At 39.5% G+C, this 24,969-nt stretch overlaps 1 protein-coding gene across 2 annotated transcripts in view; it reads right to left on the reverse strand.

Annotated features, from left to right (window-relative positions):
- Positions 1–24,969, reverse strand: part of Tbc1d22 (TBC1 domain family member 22) — a 52,533-nt gene that overhangs the window by 23,691 nt on the left and 3,873 nt on the right. The window contains exons 2-8 of one of the 2 annotated variants that reach the window (XM_076176018.1): positions 17,644–17,694; positions 15,143–15,264; positions 9,724–9,996; positions 6,109–6,192; positions 2,133–2,269; positions 1,785–1,913; positions 512–698 (exon numbers count right to left, since the gene is read on the reverse strand). In XM_076176018.1, the coding sequence (XP_076032133.1) occupies positions 512–698; positions 1,785–1,913; positions 2,133–2,269; positions 6,109–6,192; positions 9,724–9,996; positions 15,143–15,264; positions 17,644–17,694 (983 nt within the window). Of the gene's footprint in view, positions 1–511; positions 699–1,784; positions 1,914–2,132; positions 2,270–6,108; positions 6,193–9,723; positions 9,997–10,986; positions 11,511–15,142; positions 15,265–17,643; positions 17,695–24,969 lie in introns of those variants that run through there. The other variant, XM_076176019.1, reaches the window with a different exon arrangement.

Below are 24,969 nucleotides of genomic sequence, written 5' to 3' on the forward strand. Positions count from 1 at the left end.
ACAAGGGGTGAAAGTGGCAGTAGACTGGAAGTGAGCATTAAGGGAGAGCGACTGGAGGAAGTGGATAGTTTTAGGTACTTGGGTGCAAATGTGGCAGGAAAAGGTGGAGTGAAGGTGGAGGTAGAATGTAGATTGAGAGAAGAGAGTAAATGCCTTGGTTGATTGAAAAGTGTAATGAGGAATAGACATTTGGGAATGGATGCTAAGAGGAGACTGTATGAAGGAGTGATTGTGCCAACAGCACTGTATGGGGCAGAAACATGGAACATAAGAGAGAAGGAGTTTGAATGTGTTTGAGATGAGGTGTCTGAGAAGTATGATGGGGGTTACTAGGCTATATAGAGTGAGAAATGAGGAGGTGAGGAGAAGAACAAGGGTGGAAAGGGAGTTGGGAGATAGGGTTGATGTCATCTCCATTCTTTATCCATCCTCATAACACCTACCACAGTTATCAGGTATCTAGGCTCCTCCTTCCTGCAACCCCTTAGTCCAGAACAGCACCATTACTCACCCTCTGGCACAACCTCATGCAGGAAGACAATGAAAAATGGCGTAACTAAGTCATTGATGCCCTGGACATATCCCGAAGCAGGGTGGCGTATGGCCCAGATGTACAGGATACGTTCAAACATCTCCTGGACGATACGTTGTTGGAAGAGTGGCACCAGGGGAGACATTCGGGGAATATCAATATGTATCTGTGCATAACAAATGAGAGTGTGAAGTGAGACTGATGGAAATCTTGGAAGTAAAAACACCCTGACTTGACACAGTGCAAAAATTTCAATATTCTTACTAAATCTAAATTCACATTAGAGACAGAAACACAGAGACAGAGAGAGTGATAGAGAGGAGAGAGAGAGAGAGATAGAGGGGAGAATGAGAGGGGATAAAGAGAAGGGAGAGAGGGGAGAGAGCGGAGAAATAGGGAAAGGGGAGAGAATGGGGAGAGAGAGAAGGGAGAAAGAGAGGGGAGAAAGAGAGGGGAGAAAGAGAGGAAGAAAGAGAGAGGGGAGAAAGAGAGAGAAAGGGGGAGAGAGAGAGAGAGAGAGAGAGAAGAGAGAGAGGGAAGAAAGGGTGAGAGGGATGAAAGAGAAGGGGAGAAAGAGAGAGGGGAGAAAGAGAGAGGGGAGAAAGAGAGGGGGAGAAAGAGAGAGGGGGAGAAAGAGAGAGGAGAGAGGGGAGAAAGAGGAGAGAAAGAGAGAGCAGGGATGGAGAGAGAGTGGGGAGAGGGAGAGTGAGGGGAAGGGGAGAGAGAAAGGGGAGGAGGTGAGAGTGGGGAGGGGGAGAGAGGGGAAGGGGTGAGAGTGGGTAGGGGGAGAGAGGGGAGGGAGGAGAGATATGGGAGGGAGAGAAGAAAGGGGGAGAGGGGAGGAGGAGAAAGAGGGGATGGAGAGAGTGAGAGAGATAGGGGGAGAGAGAGAGAAGGGGGGAAGAGGGGAGTGAGAGAGATAGGGGGAGAGAGAGAGAAGGGGGGAAGAGGGGAGAGAGAGAGAAGGGGAAAGAGGGAGGGGAAAGAGGGAGGGGAGAGAGGGGGAAGAAAGGCAGAGATGGGTAAGAGAGAGACAGAAAGACAGAGGCAGAGAGAAAGAGAGAGGAGACAGGAGAGAGAGGTGGGAAGATATTATATATATATATATATATATATATATATATATATATACATATATATATATATATATATATATATATATATATATATATATATATATATATATATATATATACATATTGAGAGAGAGATATGATGGGGATGGAGATATTCCCAAGAAATGGTCACTCACCTGCCGGTATGTGTCAAGGTGAATATCATCATGGCGTGTATCATAGTATTGCTGTACAAAACTCCAATATTCCTCTCTCTTCCTCTTTAAAGTATCCTCCCTTCTTTCCATATTGGCTGGTAGATAACCCTTTCAAGCATATGGCAAGAATATGATCAATTTAAGAATCACAATGTGTTAAACTGTAACATCACATACTATAAATGTCAAAATAAAGTGGTACATATTTTATAGGTGGCAACAGCCTCTAAACCATGATCAAATTCATCTAATCTTTGGGACAGTGTTCCTTAGTGCACAACCTGATAAAACATCAGTGTTTTTAGCAGAGATTCCCATTAACCTTACATTTAATAATCTCCAGGCCACTGGCCTGGCAGCAGGGAGAACTCCAGACCATGCTAACTTCCGCAATTCTGTTAGGTCAGTGTTACCATTAATCAACTCCTCAAATTTCTCAAGTTTTGCTGCTTTTCTCTCACATCCTGTTATAAGATACACAAGATAAGATTACAGAATGAGGTTTGCTTTTATCACTTTGTAACATACATATATCACTTTATATACAAAGGGCATCTTCCCCCTTACAGTATATGGGAGATAGTCATCCAAGGCACACACCCACTCCCATCCACCACCCATTGTTTCCCTCTCATCCTGGTTCCTCATAGATGAAGGGTTATCCTTGTCTCCTGCCCACTGCCCAGGTCAGAAGCAATGCAGCAAGACACAGCACATCCATAGCAGGTTTACTTTATTTACATGGTGACCCTCCCTCCTTGTCACCTTATAAGAAAAAGAGAAGACAGGGAGAAATCCCTTTGGGCTGTGTCAAACTATCATTCATACTCAACCATTCTTCATTCACACCTATACTCTGCCCTTACACTAATAAGACCTAAACTGGAGTACACAGCAACACTATGGACACCCAGTACTAAAAAGAATATAAAGAAATTAGAAAGAATACAAAGAGCAACGACAAAGTTGGCACCAACTCTCTCCAAATTAACATATGAACAAAGATTGTCCACATTGGAACTACCAACTCTGGAACAAAGATGAGAAAGAGGAGATCTACTGACTATAGAATCATGAAAGAAATGGAAATCCTAGATAGGGATGATTTATTAAAATGGGACAATGGAAAACAAGAGGACACAAAAAGAAACTCAAAAAGGATAACTACAGAAGAGATCTGGAAAAAAAAAAAAGCTTCCCACATGGAGTAATGGATACCTGGAATAAATTAGATAAAGAAACAGTGTGTGCAAACACTATTCAAGATTTTAAGAAAAAACTTGATGCTGCAAGATACAAAGACAGGTCACCACAAGCATAGCTCCCTTTCCATATAATACTAGGTAAATACACCCCTTTTCACCCTATTCATCCATCTTAATCTTAGTCATCCCTTCAAATTCACTTCCTCCACCTCTGCTTTCAACACTCTTTTAGCTAATCTTTCTTCACTCAAAACAATACCCAAACAATACCAATAATCAGCCCTCCCTATCCTTGCTCTCCTTCTCACCTCATCATTTCTCACTCTATTCATCCTTATAACCCTCACCATACTTTATCTCAAACACATCTAAACTTCTCCTTTCTGTCTCTTCCTAACCCCTACAATGATGTCTACTAGGCATCATGAGGTATTTACCTAGTTGTATTATAGGGGAAGGGAGCTATGCTCGTAGTGACCAGTCTTCGTATCTTTCAGCATCTAGTTTGTTCTTAAGGAAGCCTATATATGAAAATAATGATATCTATCTTTGTCTAACCCCAACATTGATGATATATGATGTAGATGACTACCAATGATAGTAATTTCTACTTGTTACCCACCTTTAAGGGATGAGGCAATATCTGTAAGAGTTATTATTGTCCTCCCAGGTCCCTTATTTACTAACTGATTATTTTAGGTTAGAGGTGTCGGTGTAACAATTCTCATATATTGTCACTGAACTTTTTGTTTGGTTGTGCGTCATCTTCTGTAAACTGTAGACAAAGCTATATGGCTCCATTGTCACAGTCTATTTGGGACCAGTCGGAGTAACAGTCATGACTCTCCATGTAAGTAAATTCCTTTACTTTACTTATTCAATAATTATGTGGATATCATATACTATGTCTTATTTATTATGGTGTGTCTACTCATATAATGAGTTCTATATGTTCAGTAAATATTTAAGAAATATTGTATAAACTATGGCATTTTCTGACTTTACGTATATTATATTATGTAAGTTACATTCTCTAGACTGGAAGAGAAAATTAAGTGAGAGCTACTGGAGTAAGAGGATAGTTTTAGATACTTCGGTGCAAGTGAAGCAGGAAAAGGAGGAGTGAAGGTGGAGGTAGAATGTAGATTGAGAGAAGCGAGTAAATGCCTTGGTGGTTTAAAGAGTGTAATGAGAAATAGACATTTGGGAATGGATGCGAAGAGGAGACTGTATGAAGGAGTGATTGTGCCAACAGCACTGTATGGGGCAGAAACGTGGAACATAAGAGAAGAAGAGAGAAGGAGTTTGAATGTGTTTGAGATGAGGTGTCTGAGAAGTATGGTGGGGGTTACTAGGCTAGATAGAGTGAGAAATGAGGAGGTGAGGAGGAGAACAGGGGTGAAAAAGGATTTGGGAGAGAGGGTTGATGAAAGAATATTAGGATGGTTTGGACACATGGAAAGAATGAGTGAAGAAAGACTAGTAAAAGAGGTATGGAAGGCAGATGTGGAGGGAGTGAACATGAGGGGACGTCCTAGGATGAGGTGGATGGATGGGGTGAAGGGGGCTTTGGGGAAGAGGGGAATGTCTGTTGAGGAAGGAAGGGAGAGGACGGAAGACAGAGGTGAGTGGAGAATGGTTGTATATGGATGATGTTGTGACTGCATGAGGAGGAATGGGCGGGGTAGTATGTGTGAGTAAATTTTGACGCAGCCCGAAGGGATTTCTCCCCGTCCTCTCCTTATATGCAAAGGGGGACGGAGAGGGGGGGTCGCCGATTAAATGAAGCGGCCTTGCTGTGGATGTACTGTGTCTTGCGACACTGCTTCTGACCCAGGGCGGTGGGCAGGGTGCAGGGATGACCCGTCATCCAGGAGGTGCTCAGATGAGAGGAAGGGTGGGAGGGGTGTGGAGTGTATTTAGGGATGAAATGGGTGGGAGTGTTTTTATGCCTTTCCCTTTTTGGCTACCTCCCTTGGAAGGGGGAAAAAGCCTTGGTATATGTATGTATGTATGTACATTCTGTAATGTATTCTCAGGTCTATTAGTGTTCCAGTTGATTCAAACTTGGGAGTAGCAGCCAAGTCTCTTATTGTTATCACAAACATCAAGAAATGTAGTACAATGGAATTAGGAAAAAGTAAAAATATAATATCGAGGAAATATAAAATTGGTGAGGAAGAAGTCAAAAAAGTGAGCTCAGAAAGGGACCTAGGAGTAATTATCAGCAAAGACATGTCACCAGACAATTTACTATGGTTGATGAAAGTGGCTTTTGACTATTTGGATGAGGAAATGTTAAAGAAAATATTAGTTACATTGATAAGACCAAAATTACAGTATGCTGTGACACTATGGACATCCAGTACTAAAAATAATATAAAGAAATTAGAAAGAATTCAAAGAGCAATGGCAAAGAAGGCACCAACACTTTCCAAACTGACATACAAAGACTGTCCAAATTGGAACTACCAACTCTGGAACAAAGAAGAGAAAGAGGAGATCTACTATTTACAGAATTATGAAAGAAATGAAAGTCCTAGATAGAGATGATTTATTAAAGTGGGACAAGAGAAAAACAAGATGACATGAAAAGAAACTCAAAAAGGATAGTCATAGAAAAGATCTGAAAAAGAATAGCTTCCCACACTGAGTGGTGGGTATCTGGAATAAATTAGACGAGGCAACAGTGTGAGCAAATACTATTCAAGAATTTAAGAACAAACTTGATGCTGAAAGATACAAAGACAGGTTAATACGAACATAGCTCCCTTTCCGTATAATACAACTAGGTAAATACTGTGTCTTGTTATACTGTTTCTGACCCAGGTAGTGGACAGGAGACAGGGATGACACTTCATCCACAAGGAGCTAAGATGACAGGGTAACAAAGGTGGTGGAATGGATGTGTGCCTTTGAATTGGCTACTTCCCTTATATGGGGGAAGAACACTTTGGTATATAGATAAATATGCAGATCCCCATGAAGTTTATTAAATGAATGTTCTCTAACCCAATGCTCCAATGTGAACTCCAACAACATAATACAAAACAGTATGAAAAGGAAGAATTTCTTTCCCGTGTGCAGAAACTTCCTACCTTCTACAGGAAAAGATGACCTCTGTTGCAACACATCATCTGCTCTTGTTATGTGTGGTATCGGTGAGGTACTAGCTGAATGCACTGTCAACAAACCAAGTGGTATTAAATGTACACTAATTGGAAAACAATCCTATTATACAACTGTTTTACAATTCAAATTCGGAGGTTAAATTGTGATGTCATATAAATTTCACAGACAAAACTAATGAAATCAGCTTTATTAGAGCATAAAAAAAAATTCATATGTGACATTCAATATTCAATGAGAAAAGTAAGATTGTAAAAAATATTGATGCAAGGAATGTGACAGGGATAAACAAGAGATTGAATTTATGTGTATATGTATAAGACAGATGGAGAAAGAAGAAAAGGACAGAAGGTAAGAAGGTGAATTGAGTACACAATTTAAATGAGAAGGAAAAGGAGCAGGAGCACAAGAAGCTGAGAGAACTGTAGAAGGTGGTGAAGGATTGAGTAGAGACAGGAGTAGTGGAGGAATGAGGCTGTTTCAAGAAAGAAACAAGGTGTGAGAAGATAGTGTGAGGAACAAGTAGGATGAGAGAGAATAGAAGGAAGGGTAGTGAGTAAAAGGATGATGAAATGAAGAAGGTTGTTGAAGAGAGGAAGTGAGTACTCACAGACTGGTTGCAAAGTAGGACGAGAGAAACATACAAGAAGTACAAAGAAAAAAGAAGATAAGCAAAACATAAGATAAAGGAGGCAAAAAGGAGGGATGTGAAATAGGGGAGGAGTATGACAGAAAAAAATGAAAGTAATAAAAAGATGTTTTGAAAGGAAGTTAAGAGAGGAAGGGGAGGCAAATCAAGTAGAGAAGAAAAGGTAGAAGGTGCAGATGGAGAGATGATAACAGAAGAGGTGGTAAGGGGAAGATGGGCTGAGTATTTTAGGGAGCTGCTAAATGTGGAGGATATGGAGGCACTAAGAAAATGAAAGTGATATGTGAGGAAAATGGAAAAGAAATAAGAAAAGATGAAGTGCAGGTACTTATTAAAATGATGAGAGCAGGTAAGGCACCCGAGTTAGATGGGTGTCATGCAGAGTGTTTGTAGAAGGGAGATACAGTAATAGCGGATTGGCTACTGAGGTTGTTCCATTTTGCAAGGGAAAAGGGGACAAATGAGTGTGCAGCACTTTCAGGGCGATCAATTTCTTGAGTGTAGTTGGGAAGACTTATGGAATGGTTTTAATTGCAAGGATTAGGAGAAGAAGAGTTGGAGCAATTGGTGAGGAACAGTGTGGGTTTAGGAAAGGTAGGGGTTGAGTGGATCATAATTTTGTGGTAAGACAGATATACTTTTCATTTATAATTTATCTGTCAATTTATTACTATTTACTATTTACCTGTTTGTTTATCATTTAACTATACCTATGCATTTACTTATATTATCTATTATTATCATTATAATTCTTATTCATTTATTATAATTTTTTTTGCATCTGACCTAGTTATGGACCAAAAGGCCTCCTGTCAGCATGCTCCTTTGTAATCTTTTGAAAGCTTTACCAAATGGTAAGGATGTTTTTTGGGTATTTATGGATTTGGAAAAGGCTCGGGACAGGGTGGACAGGAAGACACTGAGGTAGGTTTAGCAAATATATGGGATCAGGGGAAAGCTGTTAAGGGCAGTAGTTTTTACAATAGTAGTAGAGCATGTGTTAAAAATTAGAAATGGATGGTGAGTGGTTTGAGGTAAAGGTGGGACTGTGTCAGGGATGTGTCATGTCGCCATGGCTTCAATGTGTACATGGATGGGGTGGTGCGGGTGGTAAAGTCAAGAGGAAATGGGCCAGGGATTGGAGATGATTAAAGAAAATTGAGAAAATTGGGAAATAAGCCAGTTCTTGCTTGCTGATGACACTGCGCTTGTAGCAGAGGAGGAATTAGGGACGTTAGTGACAGAGTTTGGGAGAGTATGTGATAGAAGAAAGCTAAAGATAAATGTGGGTAAAAGTAAGGTGATGAGATGTACAAGGGGTGAAAGTAGCAGTAGACTGGAAGTGAGCATTAAGGGAGAGCGAGTGGAGGAAGTGGATAGTTTTAGATACTTGAGTGGAAATATGGTAGGAAAAGGTGGAATGAAGGTGGAGGTAGAATGTAGATTGAGAGAAGCGAACAAATGCCTTGGTGGGTTGAAGAGTGTAATGAGGAATAGACATTTGGGAATGGATGCTAAGAGGAGACTGTATGAAGGAGTGATTGTGCTCCCCCTAAATAAACTTGATCACTTTGATACATCATGGTTTCACCACTCACTATTACCCCCCTTCCATTTGTTTATAACCAGGTAGTTCACCATTGTTTTGTCGATGAATTGCTATATTTAACATTAATTCATGGAGCGTTCTTAGTTGCTTCTGACTTGTTTGACTGCCAGTGTGTGTATGTGTGTGTGCAATACAAATATATATCAAAAGCCTATTGTCCTTTTACACCCACACTCATCCAAATCCCATTCATTGTCCTTTCCATATCTGCACTTTGAGAATAAAGTCATCCCTGTCACCACGCTACTTTGATCACAGGCAATACAACAGGGGTCAAGAGCAGCAGCTGGTTGACCCCACTGCTTCATTATATGACAAACCCATCCCTTTCATCCCTTCTAGAGGCATGATTTCCTAATTCATTTACAATCAATCTCCATTTATTCCTACATTTTGCATTCTTTCTTCCATGCTTGACTTCCTCTTACATCTAATGCCTCTTTCACCTAATCCATCGACCTTATTCTTGGTCTTTTCCTATAATTCCCTTCATCTGTTTCTGATTTCTCACATTCTTTTTGTTTGTCTTTATACATTCTTTCAATATCCTCAAACCATCTCATCACTGAGATGTACCCTATCTACCAGCTCTTTCCACCCCAACTTTCTGCCTCAACTCCACATTTCTCATTCTATCCATTCTTGTTACATCTACCATACTTCTTAAATAAAAAATATCAAACACATTTAGGGAAGGGAGAAGGGAAGGGATATGTGTAAGTGGAGAATAGTTGTGAATGGACGATAAACTGACACAGCCTAAAGGGATTTCTGTTTCCTCTATTTATGCATGAAAGGATGAGGAGGGTGGGTGGGTCACTGTGTAAATGAAGTGGTGGGGGTAAGCCAGCTTCAGCTGTCAGACCCTCCTGTGGATGAGACATGTTTTGCTCTCTTGCTTCTGACTCAGGCAGTGGATAGGAGGGAGTTGGGGAAGGAGGGGGGGGGGGTCAGTGATGGTCCTTGATCCACAAAGAGCAAAGGTAAAAGGGAAACAAATGGGTGATTGATGGGTGTTGGACGGGTGGGGGTACATTCCTTGACTGGCTACCTCATTTATATGTGGAAAGAAGCCTTTTGGTATACAGAATGAGTTCACCCTTCCAGTGGCTATATGGTCGACTACTTGATGTTCACTACAAAATGTGTATAAGATTTATAAACAATTTACCACTGGTTTCACCTGAAGTCTACGCATGTGATTTTGCAACACCAAATATATTGAAAAGTTTAAGTTAGGCATCCTCAACAACCATGTGTGGGTGCTTGTGAAGGCTGTCTGTACCACAGGTTGTATAACATACAGTATATCATTTTATTTGTTACCATTTTGTTTGGACAAGGTTTGTTGCAAGTTTTCTAATCCCTGAGGGGCAGAAAGCGCATCTGGATGGATTTGCTGGTTGGCTGGTGGGTTCCCTGAGGCTGAAGTCTCAAGGCCTGTGGGGACCAAGGTAGAATCTGTTTCTGCTAATAGGGCAGTTCCAGGAGCAGCACTGGTCATGGGAGAATTTGCAGTAACAGGCAGCTGACCAATGCGATGACTGTTGATAACACTCTGCGCAGTTGACTGGACAACTCTGCTTGATATTTTCACATCTGTAGGTAACAAGTTTATTACTTTCCTAAATATAAAAGTGTTAAATGAAAACATGTCATACAAGAAAGTTCTTTAACATTTTCATTCTACACACAAATACAAGTATCAAAAGACCTTTTCCCCGTTACAAGGGAGTGGCTCAGTAGAAGCATTCACCCACTCTACACCCATCCTTCTCCCTCTGTCCCTCCAAACTTGGCACCTGGGAAGATGGGTCAATGCATCAAAACAACATTTCCACAGCAAAGCCTGACACCAAGAGCTGGTTTACCCCCACTGCTTCATTATTAGGCAACACCCCCACCTAACCACTTTAGAAATGGACAGAGCAGACTTCTGCACATGTCATTTCTTCATCCTTTTACAACCATTCTCCATTCATTCCTATTATTTGAACTCTTTTCCTTGCCTGGCAGAGATTCCTCTTGCACCCAATGCCCCTCCACCCTGTCCATTCTTGGTCTTCCTAAGTTCTATCCATCTACTTTTGTTTTCTACACTCCTTTTGTGTGTCTTTCCTCACTCATACAGTGCCCTAGGTATTATCCCTACCTCGTAATCTTCTCTTGGTGTTTATTCCCGGATATTTCTATTGACACTTTTAATTCCTCTTACCCAAACATTTACATTCACTTGCTTCCCTTACTCTTTAATTCACCTCTACCCCAACTCTTCCATTTCTTCCTACATGAGACCTGTGACCTAAAATACTTAAAACTACTTCCTCCAGTCTTCCATCTTTTAAGCTCACCTCCAATCTACCTGCACCATCACCCCTTGTATGGTACATCTCATCACCTTACTTTTGCCCACATTTACTTTCAGCTTCCTCATTTCACATTCCCTTCCAAACTCCACAGTTAACTGCTTCAGTCTATCCTTTGACTGCTATAAGCACAGAATCACCTGCAAGCAACAACTCCCTCACCTCCCACTTCCCTCTAATCTTAATAATACACTAAACCACTGCATAGCATCCTTGCACCTACCTTCTTCATCACTCCATCTAGCTACCTCCCTTATATGGAGAGAGACAAGCCCCTTTTGGTATAAATAGAGACAGGGAAATAAGAAATTACCCCATCCATATACACATTGAATAACCATGATTAAAATATACAACCCATGCAGCTCTATTTCATTTTCAAACCACTCATTCTCCATTCTGTACAAAAAGTAATGACTGCTCTCAACACTAGCTGGGCATGATCCACCACAGAAATTAAAAAAGTATTGAGATGCAGATTGAAGAATATAAACCATTCAATTTGAAAACATGGAGGTAATTGAGTACTTAAAGATCCTTCCTCATACTTACCTATATACCAATGGCTTTTTCCCCCTTTTAAGAGAGGTAGCCAAGTCAAAATGTATGCACTCTTAACTATTCCACTCCCATTCAATACATTTTCCTCCATCTCATCTTAGCTCCTCATGGAGGACTGGCCATTCTTGTATCCCACCCACTGCCTTCATCAGAAGAAATGTAGCAAGGTATAGTACATCCACAGCAATACCACTTCATTTAACCAATGACCCCACCCCACACCCCTTTGTCCCCTCTCATGCAGAAAAAGACAAGATGAGGAGAAATCCCTACAGGCTGCATCAAAATATCATTCACACATAACCACTCCCTACCCTCCCATCCTGTGCCCCATCCCTTCTTTACAAAACAATATCATCTATACATAGCAAAAAAGATCATACATACATATACCAATGGCTTCCCCCCCCCCACCCTTACAAGGGAGGTTGCTAAAGTCAAAGGCATAAATCCACTCCCACCCATTTCATCCACACATACTCCACTCCCATTCACCGTCCCTCCCTCCCTTCCTCTTTTCTTGGCTCCTCCTGGTTGATGGGTCATCCCTGCATCTTGCCCAGTGCCCTAGGTCAGAGGCAATGCAGCAAGACACAGCACATCTACAGCAAGGCTGCTTCACTTAAGGGGGTACGCGACACCTGGGGGGGGGGGGGTGAATTTGGTCAAGATATGACATTTTTCAAAACTGTGTTCAAAATGTTTGTATACCATTTAGAAATAAATCCCGACAAATAATTTTCCAGCCGCGCGCAATTTAAAGGTCTTGGGTGAGGTTTAAAGGGACAGAGTTAAAGGCACAACCCACACTAGAGGGAGGCGTGCCACTTAGGACCTTCAGGCGCATCGAATAACGTTGAAATTTGATTGAATTTACGCTCGCCCAGTGCTTCAATGGCCAGTACGATGGTGGAGGGGAAGGGAGGAAGGTGGAGGGAGAAGTTTTGCCAACTTTGAGCAAAGCTAAGCGTCAGTTACCGGCTAGCTCTGAAAGGGAAACTGCGCATGTCTCATGAGCTCTCATTGCAATCTATTACTTTAGCTAGTATATATTACTCTTTAGTACAGTCATCATGGGTAGCAAAAAGAACAAAAGAACATCCACAATGACAAAAAACAGCAGTTAAAGATGGCAAGCAGTCAAAGACGACTAGCCAAGACCTCACCACCTCTCACTCCACCACTGCCCTCACCTGCACCTCTGTGACAGTGACAGAGGTAAAAGACAACATTAGACTAAACAATTCAAAGAGGAAGATTAAATCCAAAGAAGAAAGCAAGAGGAAAAAGATCAAGGCTATACAGGAAGAAGAGAGAAAGAAGAGAGAAGAAGGGACATCATATGATGCTGGAGGGGGTGCCCTACCAACATAGATTGGTGAGGGGAATCTGATGAGGAAAGAGAAGGCACCCACTGCTGGAAAATAACCCTCTTTCCAATGATTTAGATACCCTGAAGACCCCCAGCAGTGAGGTTTCATGTGAAGAAACCGCCAAAGGTGCAAAAAAGCAAATTATATGATGGTGTCATCTGTGCGTCGTCACTGCTGTGATATACTTTAGTTTTTCAGTATTTAAAGTATTTATAATTAAAATATGTTGATTTTTACTGTACTTACTCATTATATAATAAGAATTAAGCCATGAAAAAATCAGTCAAATTGGTGAAACTATAAGCAAGGTACAGATATATTTATATTTCAAGTTGCCATATCTCCGTTCGATATTTTTTTACTTTTTTTTTAATCATAAAAAATCTAAAATACATCAGATTTAGATGAAACTTACAGGGAATATTACTTTTAGTAACTGCTAGGGCCGATCATTCGAATATTTTGAATAGGATGAACGAGTTTGGAGTAATAATGGAAACAAGACCAAAAAAATGTTATTTTTCACGATTTTTGCCTGTATGCAAAAGTATAAAGGAAATTGTTCAATTACTCAATGACCAGCCCTAGGTGTGCCTACTGACTAATCATAGCCAAAATATAAAACAAATTGGTCCACATATTATGGTGCTGTGCACTTTTAAATGTCACTACTGGTATACGTACATGTGTACATACATCATTCTGTTTCACCTAAAATGTAGGCAACATGGATACCTATTTACTGAGAAGTTTCAGCTCTTTACTCTAAATAGTTTGGAAAATGACCTCCAGGTGTCGCGTACCCCCTTAACCCCTTCCATACGGTGCCGCACACGTAGGCGTCATGGACTTAGATCTCGGTGGCAGCAACCAATGCCAGCCGTACGACGTGTCGTAATAATACTCGCATCATAAAATATAGTCACCGCTTATATCGATCGTTCTCTCTTCACCCGTGAATTTTGATAACCATAGAAAATGCGATTACAAAAGAATTAGAAAGAATGTCATTATGGAGGGGCGACTACAATAAATATAATCAAGACGCCGATATGGCAGCCTCGCGAATACACTCGCTCCCCATGACGCCTACGTGTGCGGCCCCGTATGGAAGGGGTTAATTGGTGACCCCCCTCTCCCTCCCCTCCTGCTGGAAAAGAGATGGGGAAAAATCCTTTCGGGCTCCATCAAAATATCATCACACATACATACTCCCTCACTCCCCCATCCCTTCCATGCATCACAGCATCCTCCACTCCTCTTCTGTTTTCTCCCTTCCTCAACACATTCCCCTCTTTCCTAATGCCCCTTTTACCCCATCCATCCATCTCATCCTTGGTCGCCCCCTCATATTCACTCCCTCCACCTCTGCTTTCCACACCTCTTTTACTAATCTTTCTTCACTTATTCTTTCCATGTCCCCAAATTATCCCAAAAATCTTTCATCAACCCATAAAAAAAAATAAAAAAAAAATACATACATATACCAAGGCTTTTTCCTCCTTACAAGGGAGGTAGCCAAAAAAGGAAAAGGCACAAAATCACTCCCACCCACTCCACCCCCGAACACACTCCACCCTCCCTCTCATCTTAGCACCTCCTGGATGATGGGTCATCCCTGCACCTTGTCCACTGCCCTGGGTCAGAAGCAGTGTTGCAAGACACAGCACATCCACAGCAGGGCCGCTTCATTAAATCAGCGACCCCCCCCTCTCTGTCCCCCCATGCATAAAGGAGATGGGGAGAAATCCCTTCGGGCTGTGTCAAAATTTGCTCACACATACTACCTCACCCTCCATTCCACCTCCTGCATCCCAACATCATCCATATACAACCATTCTCCATTCACCCGTCTTCTGTCCTTCCTCTCCTGTCCTTCCTCAACAGACATACTCAAGACAGAAAAAAAAAAAAAATAATAATAATAATAATAATAATAATAAATAAAATAAAAAATAAAATAATAAGAACTAAAGCTACATTACTGGTTTTAATACACAATTTAAATTTTTCTATCTTTCAATAAAGCAACATTTCCAAAATTTCTTAAACTTCTATATTTGAATGTATAACTACTTGAATCAATCATAGGTTTTAGAAATTACAGTTTTAAAATTTGACTAAGAACTTTCGATGATTCATTTTTTTTTTTTAGCACCAATGGTCCCATTTCATAGAAGGGCAGTAATCACTAGCTCTCAGTTTTCCTTATAAGAAAAGGCGAAGGAAATACAATGGAAACATAGATATCTTAGGCTTGGTAGTGCACCTTCAGATGGACATGTGGATGTTGTCACATTTCTATGATGGGCTGCACAGATGAATTACTCCATTATCTATCTCACAGGATTACTATGTACAAGCACCCTGAGATCAAACCATCACTAATCTATAATATGTAAAACTCTCCTACTATTTTCTGCCTGATACAGAAATCATGCTTACCTGAAATCATGCAAAATTCATCATCACCACAATCCCATGCATCATTCACAGATTCTTGATAATCCTGGAAGCTGCTCGATGTCATCACTTTCTTCTGACTTATTTCTTTCCGTGGGCTAGATCTGAAATTTATCAGTAAAATTAAACCTCTGTTACTAATGAGGTACCATTGAGGAATAAAATAGTCTGACAGCAGGTAGAATAAAAGGCAGTGCCAACCAGTACTAGAAATAATTGAGACAGGTCATAATCCCTTCACTAACCAAATCTAAAGAAAAAGGGCAACACAACGTGAAAGGAGTCAAGAACATTTAACATGTACAATTATCACACAAGTCAGCTACTTAACACTATTTAAATATGTCTATGTCAAAGGACAAGAGTACTACCACCATATTCCTGTGCATGGAGCACAGTTGGAGGATTAGGAATTCCTTGTTTGTATTTTTCTTCTACGAAGAGTCAATGTAAAAGTATGCTTCATATGGGTCAACCCCCTTAGAAAGGTACTGAGGTCACTATATATTTACACATGCATACATGCTTATATATCATCTCTAAGTCTACAATCCTTTCATAAACATATATTGCACAAACCAAACCTGGTACAAGTGGCTCTTCTGAATACAGTCATTTCAAGCCATGGTGAAACTTTGTACAACTGTTTGTGCAATGTTGTACTATCCCTTAATTAACCCCTCTCTTTTCCCATTCCTAGGGGGCAGATCAATGTAGTGAACTAGCCTCTAAGATTACACTATTGAACAGCGACACAGCCATAACTCGTGCTTGGGTGCTCAAGGTTAGCACCATTCAAGAGGATCAAACCAGCAAGACATTTAAAAGAATTTACAAAAGTAAACCCCACTGGCCAAGCAAGTTAGAGTGTTGCCACTTGTGATGGTGGTTGAGGTGACGCCAGCTCGAACCTTGCCATAAGCGAGCTAGACCAAGGGCATGGTTCATTAAATTCCATGCTACAAAGTCCTCTGTGAGGGGCACCATCCTAGCCTGATAGGAGTCAGTTTGTGACATTAAACTGAATCAATCACAAAAGCTAAAGAGAAGAAAGGTTGAAATGAACATCAAGACTGGCATCTACAAGATTCTTTGTACAAAATGTAATGAGTATTACATCAATGATCAATCAATAAACCAGTTGCCCCTGGTCTCCCTTGCAGAAGACCTGCAGCCTCCAGGAACCAGAAACAGCTTCTGGTTGGGACCATAAATAATTTTGAGAGGAGATATTGTCTTGTCGTCAGGGTATTGTTAGTGTGGGGCATAATAGTATGACGTTTGTCTTCTGTGTGGTGGCTGCATCTAGGACAATTTAATCAGTTACGTCAGTGAAACATTACCTATACACATGCATTCATGAACATCACAATGATGTTCAAAACAACAAAACCATCAATGCATGTTCAGGTATGTTAGTGTATTTCTTGCTTCTCTGGAGGGATATTTCTAAGGGACTGATGTCAGGAGGGATTTGGTGTTAAGAGTTTGGTAGTTGGTCTTGAAGAGCTTGCTCTATGATCTGGGTGTGAATATATTTTTCTGTGGATGTATTGCATGGTACAAGTTGCAAGTCATTGCATATTCTTGAGCAGCAAGATGTTGTTTTTTCTTTTTCTTGCTGGGGTTGATAGCTCTAGCACAGAATTGCACCCATCATTTATTATATGAGACCAGCTGAATGTGATGCATAAAGATGGGTGAGCTGCATTGTGGGCTCAAAACACAGATCGTGTACTAACATTTAATGCATTATCCTATGGGGGAATATTTTGGCTTCTGTGTGCAGGTGTTCTATTTGTGTGATACTGGCACATCCTATTATTGTTCTCAATACATTCTTCTGTACAATTTGTGAAGTGTCTATGTATTCCTGAATGTTGGGAACCATGCTGTGAAAGCATAGTTGCTTCTCTTAATTATGATCTGTTTGTAGACAGTAATTAGTTTCCTTCTGTTGTCCAAAACCCATGCTTGTGACTGGTTTTAGTAGGTTCAATTTCTTGATGATTCTTACTGTCTGATCTGTGATATATGTTTCCCCTCCCCCCTCAATAGAAGTATTTTTTTCATGGTTCTTTGGAGTGAGCAATGTTACTGATGATTTCTGAGGGTGGGCTTCCATTCTACAGCACTACAATATTTGGATGTAAAGGAAAATAGACTCATGCTATTTCTCAAGCAATCACTAGACTCCCTGATTCTGAGAACATACTACAAGTAGCGGTTAAGGGGAAGGAGTTCCAGGCAGGCCCCATCCTAATAACTTCCCAATTTCAACTGAAAGAGGGAGCAAGAGTTGAAACTTGAAAGTATAACCTGAGATTTGTGATGTCAGGTTATCATTTCTGTTCAGGGAGTTAACAACAACCTTAAGGTTGTCATATACTGCTATGCCACTAGAGTTTACATACTGGACAATCATAAAAAATAATTCTGTTAGTACAATTCATGTATCATAACTAAAAACAGTAAACACTAACCTTGGAGAGTGAATGATAGGTGGATGCATAGCTCCATACACAGCACGGATACTGAAAAGGAAATAAGAAATGTCAGACCAAATTAAAGATAGAAGAACCTGCTCTTAATATAAAATACTCCACAATTGACATGAAATCAAAACAATAATTTATGTAGTCCCAATTCATTTCTAGGTACAAGATATATCAATCACACTGGCAGATTTAAAATAGGGACAATGCAACATCTGACACTTCAAATTTTACATACATACATACATACATATACCCCCTTACAAGGGAGGTAGCCAAAAAGGAAAAGGCATAAAATCATTCCCACCCATTCCATCCCTGAATACACTCCACACCCCTCTTATCTTAGCACCTCCTGGATGATGGGTCATCCCTGCACCTTGTCCACTGCCCTGGGTCAGAAGCAGTGTCGCAAGACACAGCACATCCACAGCAAGGCCGCTTCATTAAATTGGCGACCCCCCCTCTCCATCCCCCCATGCATAAAAGGAGAAGACAGGGAGAAATCCCTTCGGGCTACGTCAAATTTTGCTCACACATACTACCTCACCCCCCACCCATTCCACCTCATGCATCACATCATCCATATACAACCATTCTCCATTCACCCGTCTTCTGTCCTCTCCCGTCCTTCCTCAACAGACATTCCCCTCTTCCCCAAAGCCCCCTTCACCCCATCCATCCACCTCATCCTAGGACATCCCCTCATGTTCACTCCCTCCACATCTGCCTTCCATACCTCTTTTACTAGTCTTTCTTCACTCATTCTTTCCATGTGTCCAAACCATCCTAATATTCTTTCATCAACCCTATCTCCCAACTCCCTTTCCACCCCCGTTCTCCTCCTCACCTCCTCATTTCTCACTCTATCTAGCCTAGTAACCCCCATCATACTTCTCAGACACCTCATCTCAAACACATTCAAACTCCTTCTCTCTTCCTCTCTTATGTTCCATGTTTCTGTCCCATACAGTGCTGTTGGCACAATCACTCCTTCATACAGTCTCCTCTTAGCATCCATTCCCATTCACTTCAAATTTTAGCATTTTAAAATGCCTCTTATGGGGAATATCAAACCAATCTGGTACACAGGGGGAAGCAATAGTGTTCATGGTCATTGTTTAAGAATTAAATTGGTGGTTCCTGCTTTAGGAAGACATATGGAAGGTAAAATAATCTTTCTTGGTGTCACACAAGATAAGAGTCAAATGTGTTTTTACCTAGTTGTATTATACAGGAAGGGAACTATGCTCGTGGTGACCTGTATTTGTATCTTTCAGCATTAAGTTTTTTCTTAAAATCTTGAATAGTGTTTGCACACACTTTTCTTTATCTAATTTATTCCAGGTATCCAGTACTCTATGTGGGAAGCTATTTTTTTTTTGTCAAATCTCTTCTATAGTTATCCTTTTAGTTTTTTTTCATGTCCTCTTGTTTTTCCATTGTCCCATTTTAATAAATCATTCCTATCTAGGATTTCCACTCCTTTCATGATTCTATAAATAGTCAGATCTCTTTCTCTTCTTTGTTCCAGAGTTGGTAATTCCAATTTGGACAATCTTTGTTCCTATATTAATTTGGAGAGAGTTGGTGCCAACTTTGTCATTACTCTTTGTATTCTTTCGGCATATACATACATATACCAAAGGCTTTTTCCCCTTGCATGGGGGTAGCCAAAAAGAAAAAGGCATAGAAACCACTCCCACTCATTCCATTTCCTATATATTTCACTCCCCTCCACCCTGTATTCTTTCTAATTTCTTTATATTCTTTTTAGTACTAGGTGTCCATAGTGTTGCTGCATACTCCACTTTTGGTCTTATTAGTGTAACTAATATTTTTTTTAATCATTTCCACATCTAAGTAGTCAAATGTTATTTTCATTTACCTTAATAGGTTGATGATTTCTCGGACTATTTTATTGATATGTTTGTCCAAGTTCACTTTTTTTACTTTGTCTGTCAACTCCTCTATGCATTCTTTCAGTACCCAATTTGCAATTCCATCCTGACCATGTGATTTTCTAACATCAAGGTTTTTTTTTTATTTGATCTCTGATTTCCTTCTGTTACAGTTTTTTCCTTCATTGGGGGGGATCTCTCTCTATTCCCTCATAGTTCTGTGAACTCTCAATTGTGAATACGGATTTGAAATGATTGTTCATAATTTCAGCCATTTCTACTTCTGTATATTCATAATTTCCCTTGCACAGCTTTTCCATTTCTTCTTTATTTTTAAGTTTACCATTCACATACATGTACAATAGTTTAGGTTGTTCCTTGCATTTTTCTATTATATCTTTCATAGTTTCTCTTTTCATTTCTGTGTATTTTACATAATAATTTTTGTTTTTATGTTTGCCATTAACTTGTTTTTTGTTTTGTTTCTTTTTTTCCATCTTTTCCAAGCTTTGTCTCTTTTATCCTTAGCCTCACTACATTTTTTGTTGTACCAGCTTTTTATGTATACTCTTTCTTGCTTTTGTTGTGGTACATATTTGTTCACTCCCTCATTATAAATTTCTTTTAGTATATTCCATTTCTCTTCCATATTTATTTCTTTATTTAGGAATTTATCCCAGTTTGTGTTACGAAAGAATTTTTTGAGTCTCAAAATTCGTTTTGTTGTACATTAGTCTTCCTTCTCTATGTTTCTCATTTCTTCTTAAGTCCATTTGCTCTTTTAGTTCAAATTCTATTAGTACATGGTCACTCTTTCCTATTGGAGATGTGTAATCAATTCTGTCCACAATTTCAGGTTCTGTTGTAAGTATTAAATCCTGTCTCGATGGTTCCTCATTTTTTCTGTATCTGGTATTTTCCTTTATCCACTGGGTCATAGTGTATTCAATGGTCACATCAAGAAGTATGTTTCCCCAGAGGTCTTCTCCACCCTTCACTGTCATTTCTTCCAAACATATTTCTTTTGAATTAAAATCATCCATAATTACTATATTTCCTCTTTCAGTATATTAGTTCATATTTTGTATCTTCCAACAGTTTGGAATGATCACTTTCTGTCCAGGACTGTGTTTTGGGGGCACATACACTACAAATTTTCTACTTTTCATGTAATTGCTTTCAACTTTTATCATAATTGATTCTACATTGTTTTTTCCTTCTGTTATCTTTGTCACATTTAAGTCTTTCCTAGTCAAAAATAATACTCCCCCACCCTGTTTTTCCTTTCTATTCTTTGTCCAACAGTTGTATAGACCTTGTCCCACAGTATTTGGTGGTAGAGGACTTTTTAATTTTGTTTCTACAATTCCCATTATGTCTGGTTTTTCTAATGCCAGATAGTCATTTAATTCATTCAGTCTTGAAATAATTCCGTCTATGTTGGTATAAGCTATCTTTAATTTTTTTCGTTCTCATCCTTTTCTGTCTACTGTGTAACCTTTTTCTTGATATGCCATTTTCTCAGCCTCAGATCCACCACTCTCTCTAAAAAAAAAAAATAATAATAATAATAATCATTCTTTTCAGTCTCAGTTCTCTTTTAATTTTTTTCATTTGCTTCAAAGTTCTTTTTTTTCTATTTTTCTTCACTTATTTATTTTTTTATCCATACATTTTTGTAATCTTCATTATTTGCTAGTTTTGTTGTTCTGAATAGTACTTCCTCTGCTATCATTTGAGACCTAAGTTTTACTTTTAGTGGCCTATATTGTTTTTCTTTTGAGTATTTTCCTATTCTGTTTCCTCAATTTCTTCATATTTTGTCCTTCCTCTTGACTCTTTTTCAGAATTTCTTAAGTGATCTCTTTCTCCTCTTTTTCTCTCTGATATCTAGGAGTATCATGTTTCTCTTTAAGGGAGTGTCACATTGCTTTATGGAGTAGGTGAAATTAAATGTTCAAATATGTACTTAATGAACTTGAGTATAATTACCCCTTATATTAGTGTATAATTCCTCAGGGTATTGTGTTCCTCCCATGTACACAAGACATAGCAAATATTTAATGAAGATATAGTGAGCTCTAGTGAATCTCTAATTACCTGATGGAAAATCCTTCCACATCATTCAGCTTGGTATGAAATGAAAGCTTAGAGTCTGGGAAACAAAACCTATTGAATACATTTTATCAAACTAATACCTCTGATTTTTTATTAGTTTCTCTGAATAATTCAAAAATGCTGCAAAATTCAGGTTTCATAGATAAAAATACAAAAATTCAATTTTTTTATTTTTTATTGTAGAAAATAAAGAGCATAATGTTTTCTTTCAAATGAAACAAAAATGAAAAAAATCTATATAGAACAACTGAATATAATAGAACAGAAAGAACAAAAACAAACTTTACAGGACAGTGGATTTAAATTTTTTGCGACCATTTGTTTGATGGTTGCAATGTATAGTAAATCTCCAATTTCCTCTTCCTTGCTGACAAGGTGTGAGATGAGGGCGAGTGGTGTGGTGTGGGTGGAGGAAGTGTAAGGTGGGCGTGGCTAGTGGATGGTTGCAAAGAGTTGAGTGCAGCTGTGCTTATTTTCCCCTCTTTCTTTTTCCTTCTTCTTGTTTCTATTTCAGGCACTCACGGTCCCTCTTTATATTCTGCCACTTCACTTTATTGTTTCTCGTTAATTTTCACATGACCACAGCAACAATACAGGGAGAGGAATCAAAACTGTTGCATATGGTGAGAGCACCAGGAGCAACGTTACCTTACTTTGACCTTTTCAAGAGTACTGGTGCCCTGTCTACTATCTTTGTGGGGTATGCTGGTGGGAGGAGTTGCCAAATATCTCTGTAAACACAACTTTGTAGCAAAAAGTGAAATAGCTATAGAAATGTTGATGCTATTTCAATATACAGAATGTTTTTTATGCTATGAATTCATGTGAAGCGTATTCTTCACCTGCACATTCTTTCAACATGCGAAATTAACTTGTAGCCTTACTTTGCACTGTTTGCAAATCACTTTCACATTTCTTTGCCTATTATCTTCCAACCACGTGTATAGCAACTTTTCCATCTCTGCCGGGCTGCTACAACTATCTTATGTGCTGTGCTGCCAGACATATACAGTAAACTTATAATAGGCATCTGCTAGACATGGTCGTTAGTATGGGTGGTCGTAACTCTCGTATGTCATAACTCAGATAGTGACTGTACAAATAATGCATTAAACAGATCCCACATACCAAGTCATAAAGTAATCACATAATTCACTTCCACCTCTCTAAATCAACATAGCATCCAACAAAATATATACATTCATAAGATGTAAAGTAATTAATATGTGACAAATTCTCCAACCCACTTAGATATACCAAAAATAACTATATATATCAACCAACAGCCTCATGTATTTGAGCTGGTCTGTGATCTAGTTCACTGCTGCTCCTCGTGAGGTTGGGTCATGTGGGATTGGAAGCTCATCTGGGATGTTGGCCAGGAATTTGTCTAGTCTCCTATTGAAAGCCTCTGTGCTGACCGTTAGGTCCCTTATTTCTCTTGGGAGACAGTTAAAGAGTCTGGGGCAAGCACAGGTGAAGTTTTCTGTCTGTATCATGTTCAGTCACTGGGAGCAGCTGCTTATGGACCTTCTTTCAGAGATGCTACCAAACCTGGGGTTGTCCCTTTGATACCATCTCCTATATTTTGTGATGGGTTTGGTGCTGTACCCTCCAGGGCTTTCCTGACATAAATCACTATATAACACCTACATCACTGCAGTGAATAGTTAGGATTTTTAGCCTCTCCTAGATATTCAGGGAGTCCCCAACTTCATGTACATCCACTGGACCTATTCATATTATTGTACCTCCTTGACTTTGTGTGAAGTCCATAGTTGGCATACATACTCCAGCTTTGACACTACTAGGGTCTTCCACAAAGGTGACCAAAGTTAAGGCTTCCTGGTCTTAAAGGTCTGGAGAATCCACCCACTCATTTTATGAGCAGCATTAGTGGTGTGGGTTATGTGTGGGTTGAACCCCGTGTCATCACTCATCTACATCCCCAGGTCCCTCAGTGTTTCCTCTGTTTGGTCATTTTTTTTAAGTGCACACCAAATGATATAGCAAGAGAAAATTAAATATTAATTTTTTAAATTATAATACATCAACGTAATATACATTTTTCTTGGCAGAAATCAATAACAGAAAAAGTTGCTAAAAGCAAAACATTACCCAATGGAGTCATAATGCGTGCATGAGACGGCATCTTCATTTTGATTGATATGGAAGTCGAAAAAATTAAAGTATGGTAAATTGGTTGACCCTATCTTAACCAAAGCTGCATTGGATAGTGCAGTACCTGTAATGCTAGAGGTCATCAGGGTTGTTGTTGTTGTTAGGGATATTGATGGCTGGGACTGGACAGACAACATGGTGTCTTGAACCTATCATTACAGTTCTGTTTAGTAGTGTATTTGCTTTTAGTAAGATTTTTTGTTATTGAACTCTACCAAGAAAAACAAATATTATGTTGATGCATTTTAATTGACAAAATTAATATTTAATTTTCCATTTATACGAGCCCCAGGTTGTGCCCATCCCACTTTCAGCAGGGATACTTGGCTTCACCTTTAGCAGCCTTCAGCCATAGCCACCTTTAGCGGCTCGCTGCTCATCATTCCATGAATTAACATTCTGTTCACCTGTCTGACATTTCTTCCCTGTTGTAGCCTTTTCTTCTGATTGGCTGGTTCTCTGACGTGACATCATGTCACCCCTTCTTCTGACTGGCTGGTCTTTAGTCATGACATCATGTCACCTCTTCTTCTGACTGGCTGGTCTTTAGTCATGACATTATATCTCTTCTTCTGATTGGCTGGTCTTTTGTCATGACATCATGTCTTCTTCTGACTGGTTGGTTTCCAGTTCTGATGCCATGCAACATTTGAAGATTTTTATTATTTCTACAAACTATTACTTTTTATATACAACGATATTGCTTAGGTGCACTTCTGAAAATAAATCCATTGTTTTTACTCTACACCCACTGTGTACCGGCATTCTTTAAGATCTTCATCTGGCCCATATCTTTTTAGTTCAAACTTCTTGTTGTTGAACACCATGTTGTTTTCACTTAACCACTTGTTCACTGCCTCTAGATCTTTTCATAATCCTTCAGAATCCTCTGGTTGTAATATCTCAAGAATCACAAATTAACTTTATTTTCCCATTTTTAGCATGGCAGGGGTGAGAGAGGAAATGGTGTTTACAGACATGACCTCCAAGATGCCAATCTGAACAAATACCAAATTTTCTTTAAGCTGTGTACTAGAGAGGAAAGGAAAATCAGTATCATTTCAGAAATGCACACCTATGCTATATATTAGAAAATTAAACAATAATCTTGTAA

This window comes from Oratosquilla oratoria, chromosome 38, assembly GCF_046742065.1.
Source record: "Oratosquilla oratoria isolate Oo_2021 chromosome 38, ASM4674206v1, whole genome shotgun sequence".
NCBI classification, from domain to species: Eukaryota; Metazoa; Arthropoda; class Malacostraca; order Stomatopoda; family Squillidae; genus Oratosquilla; species Oratosquilla oratoria.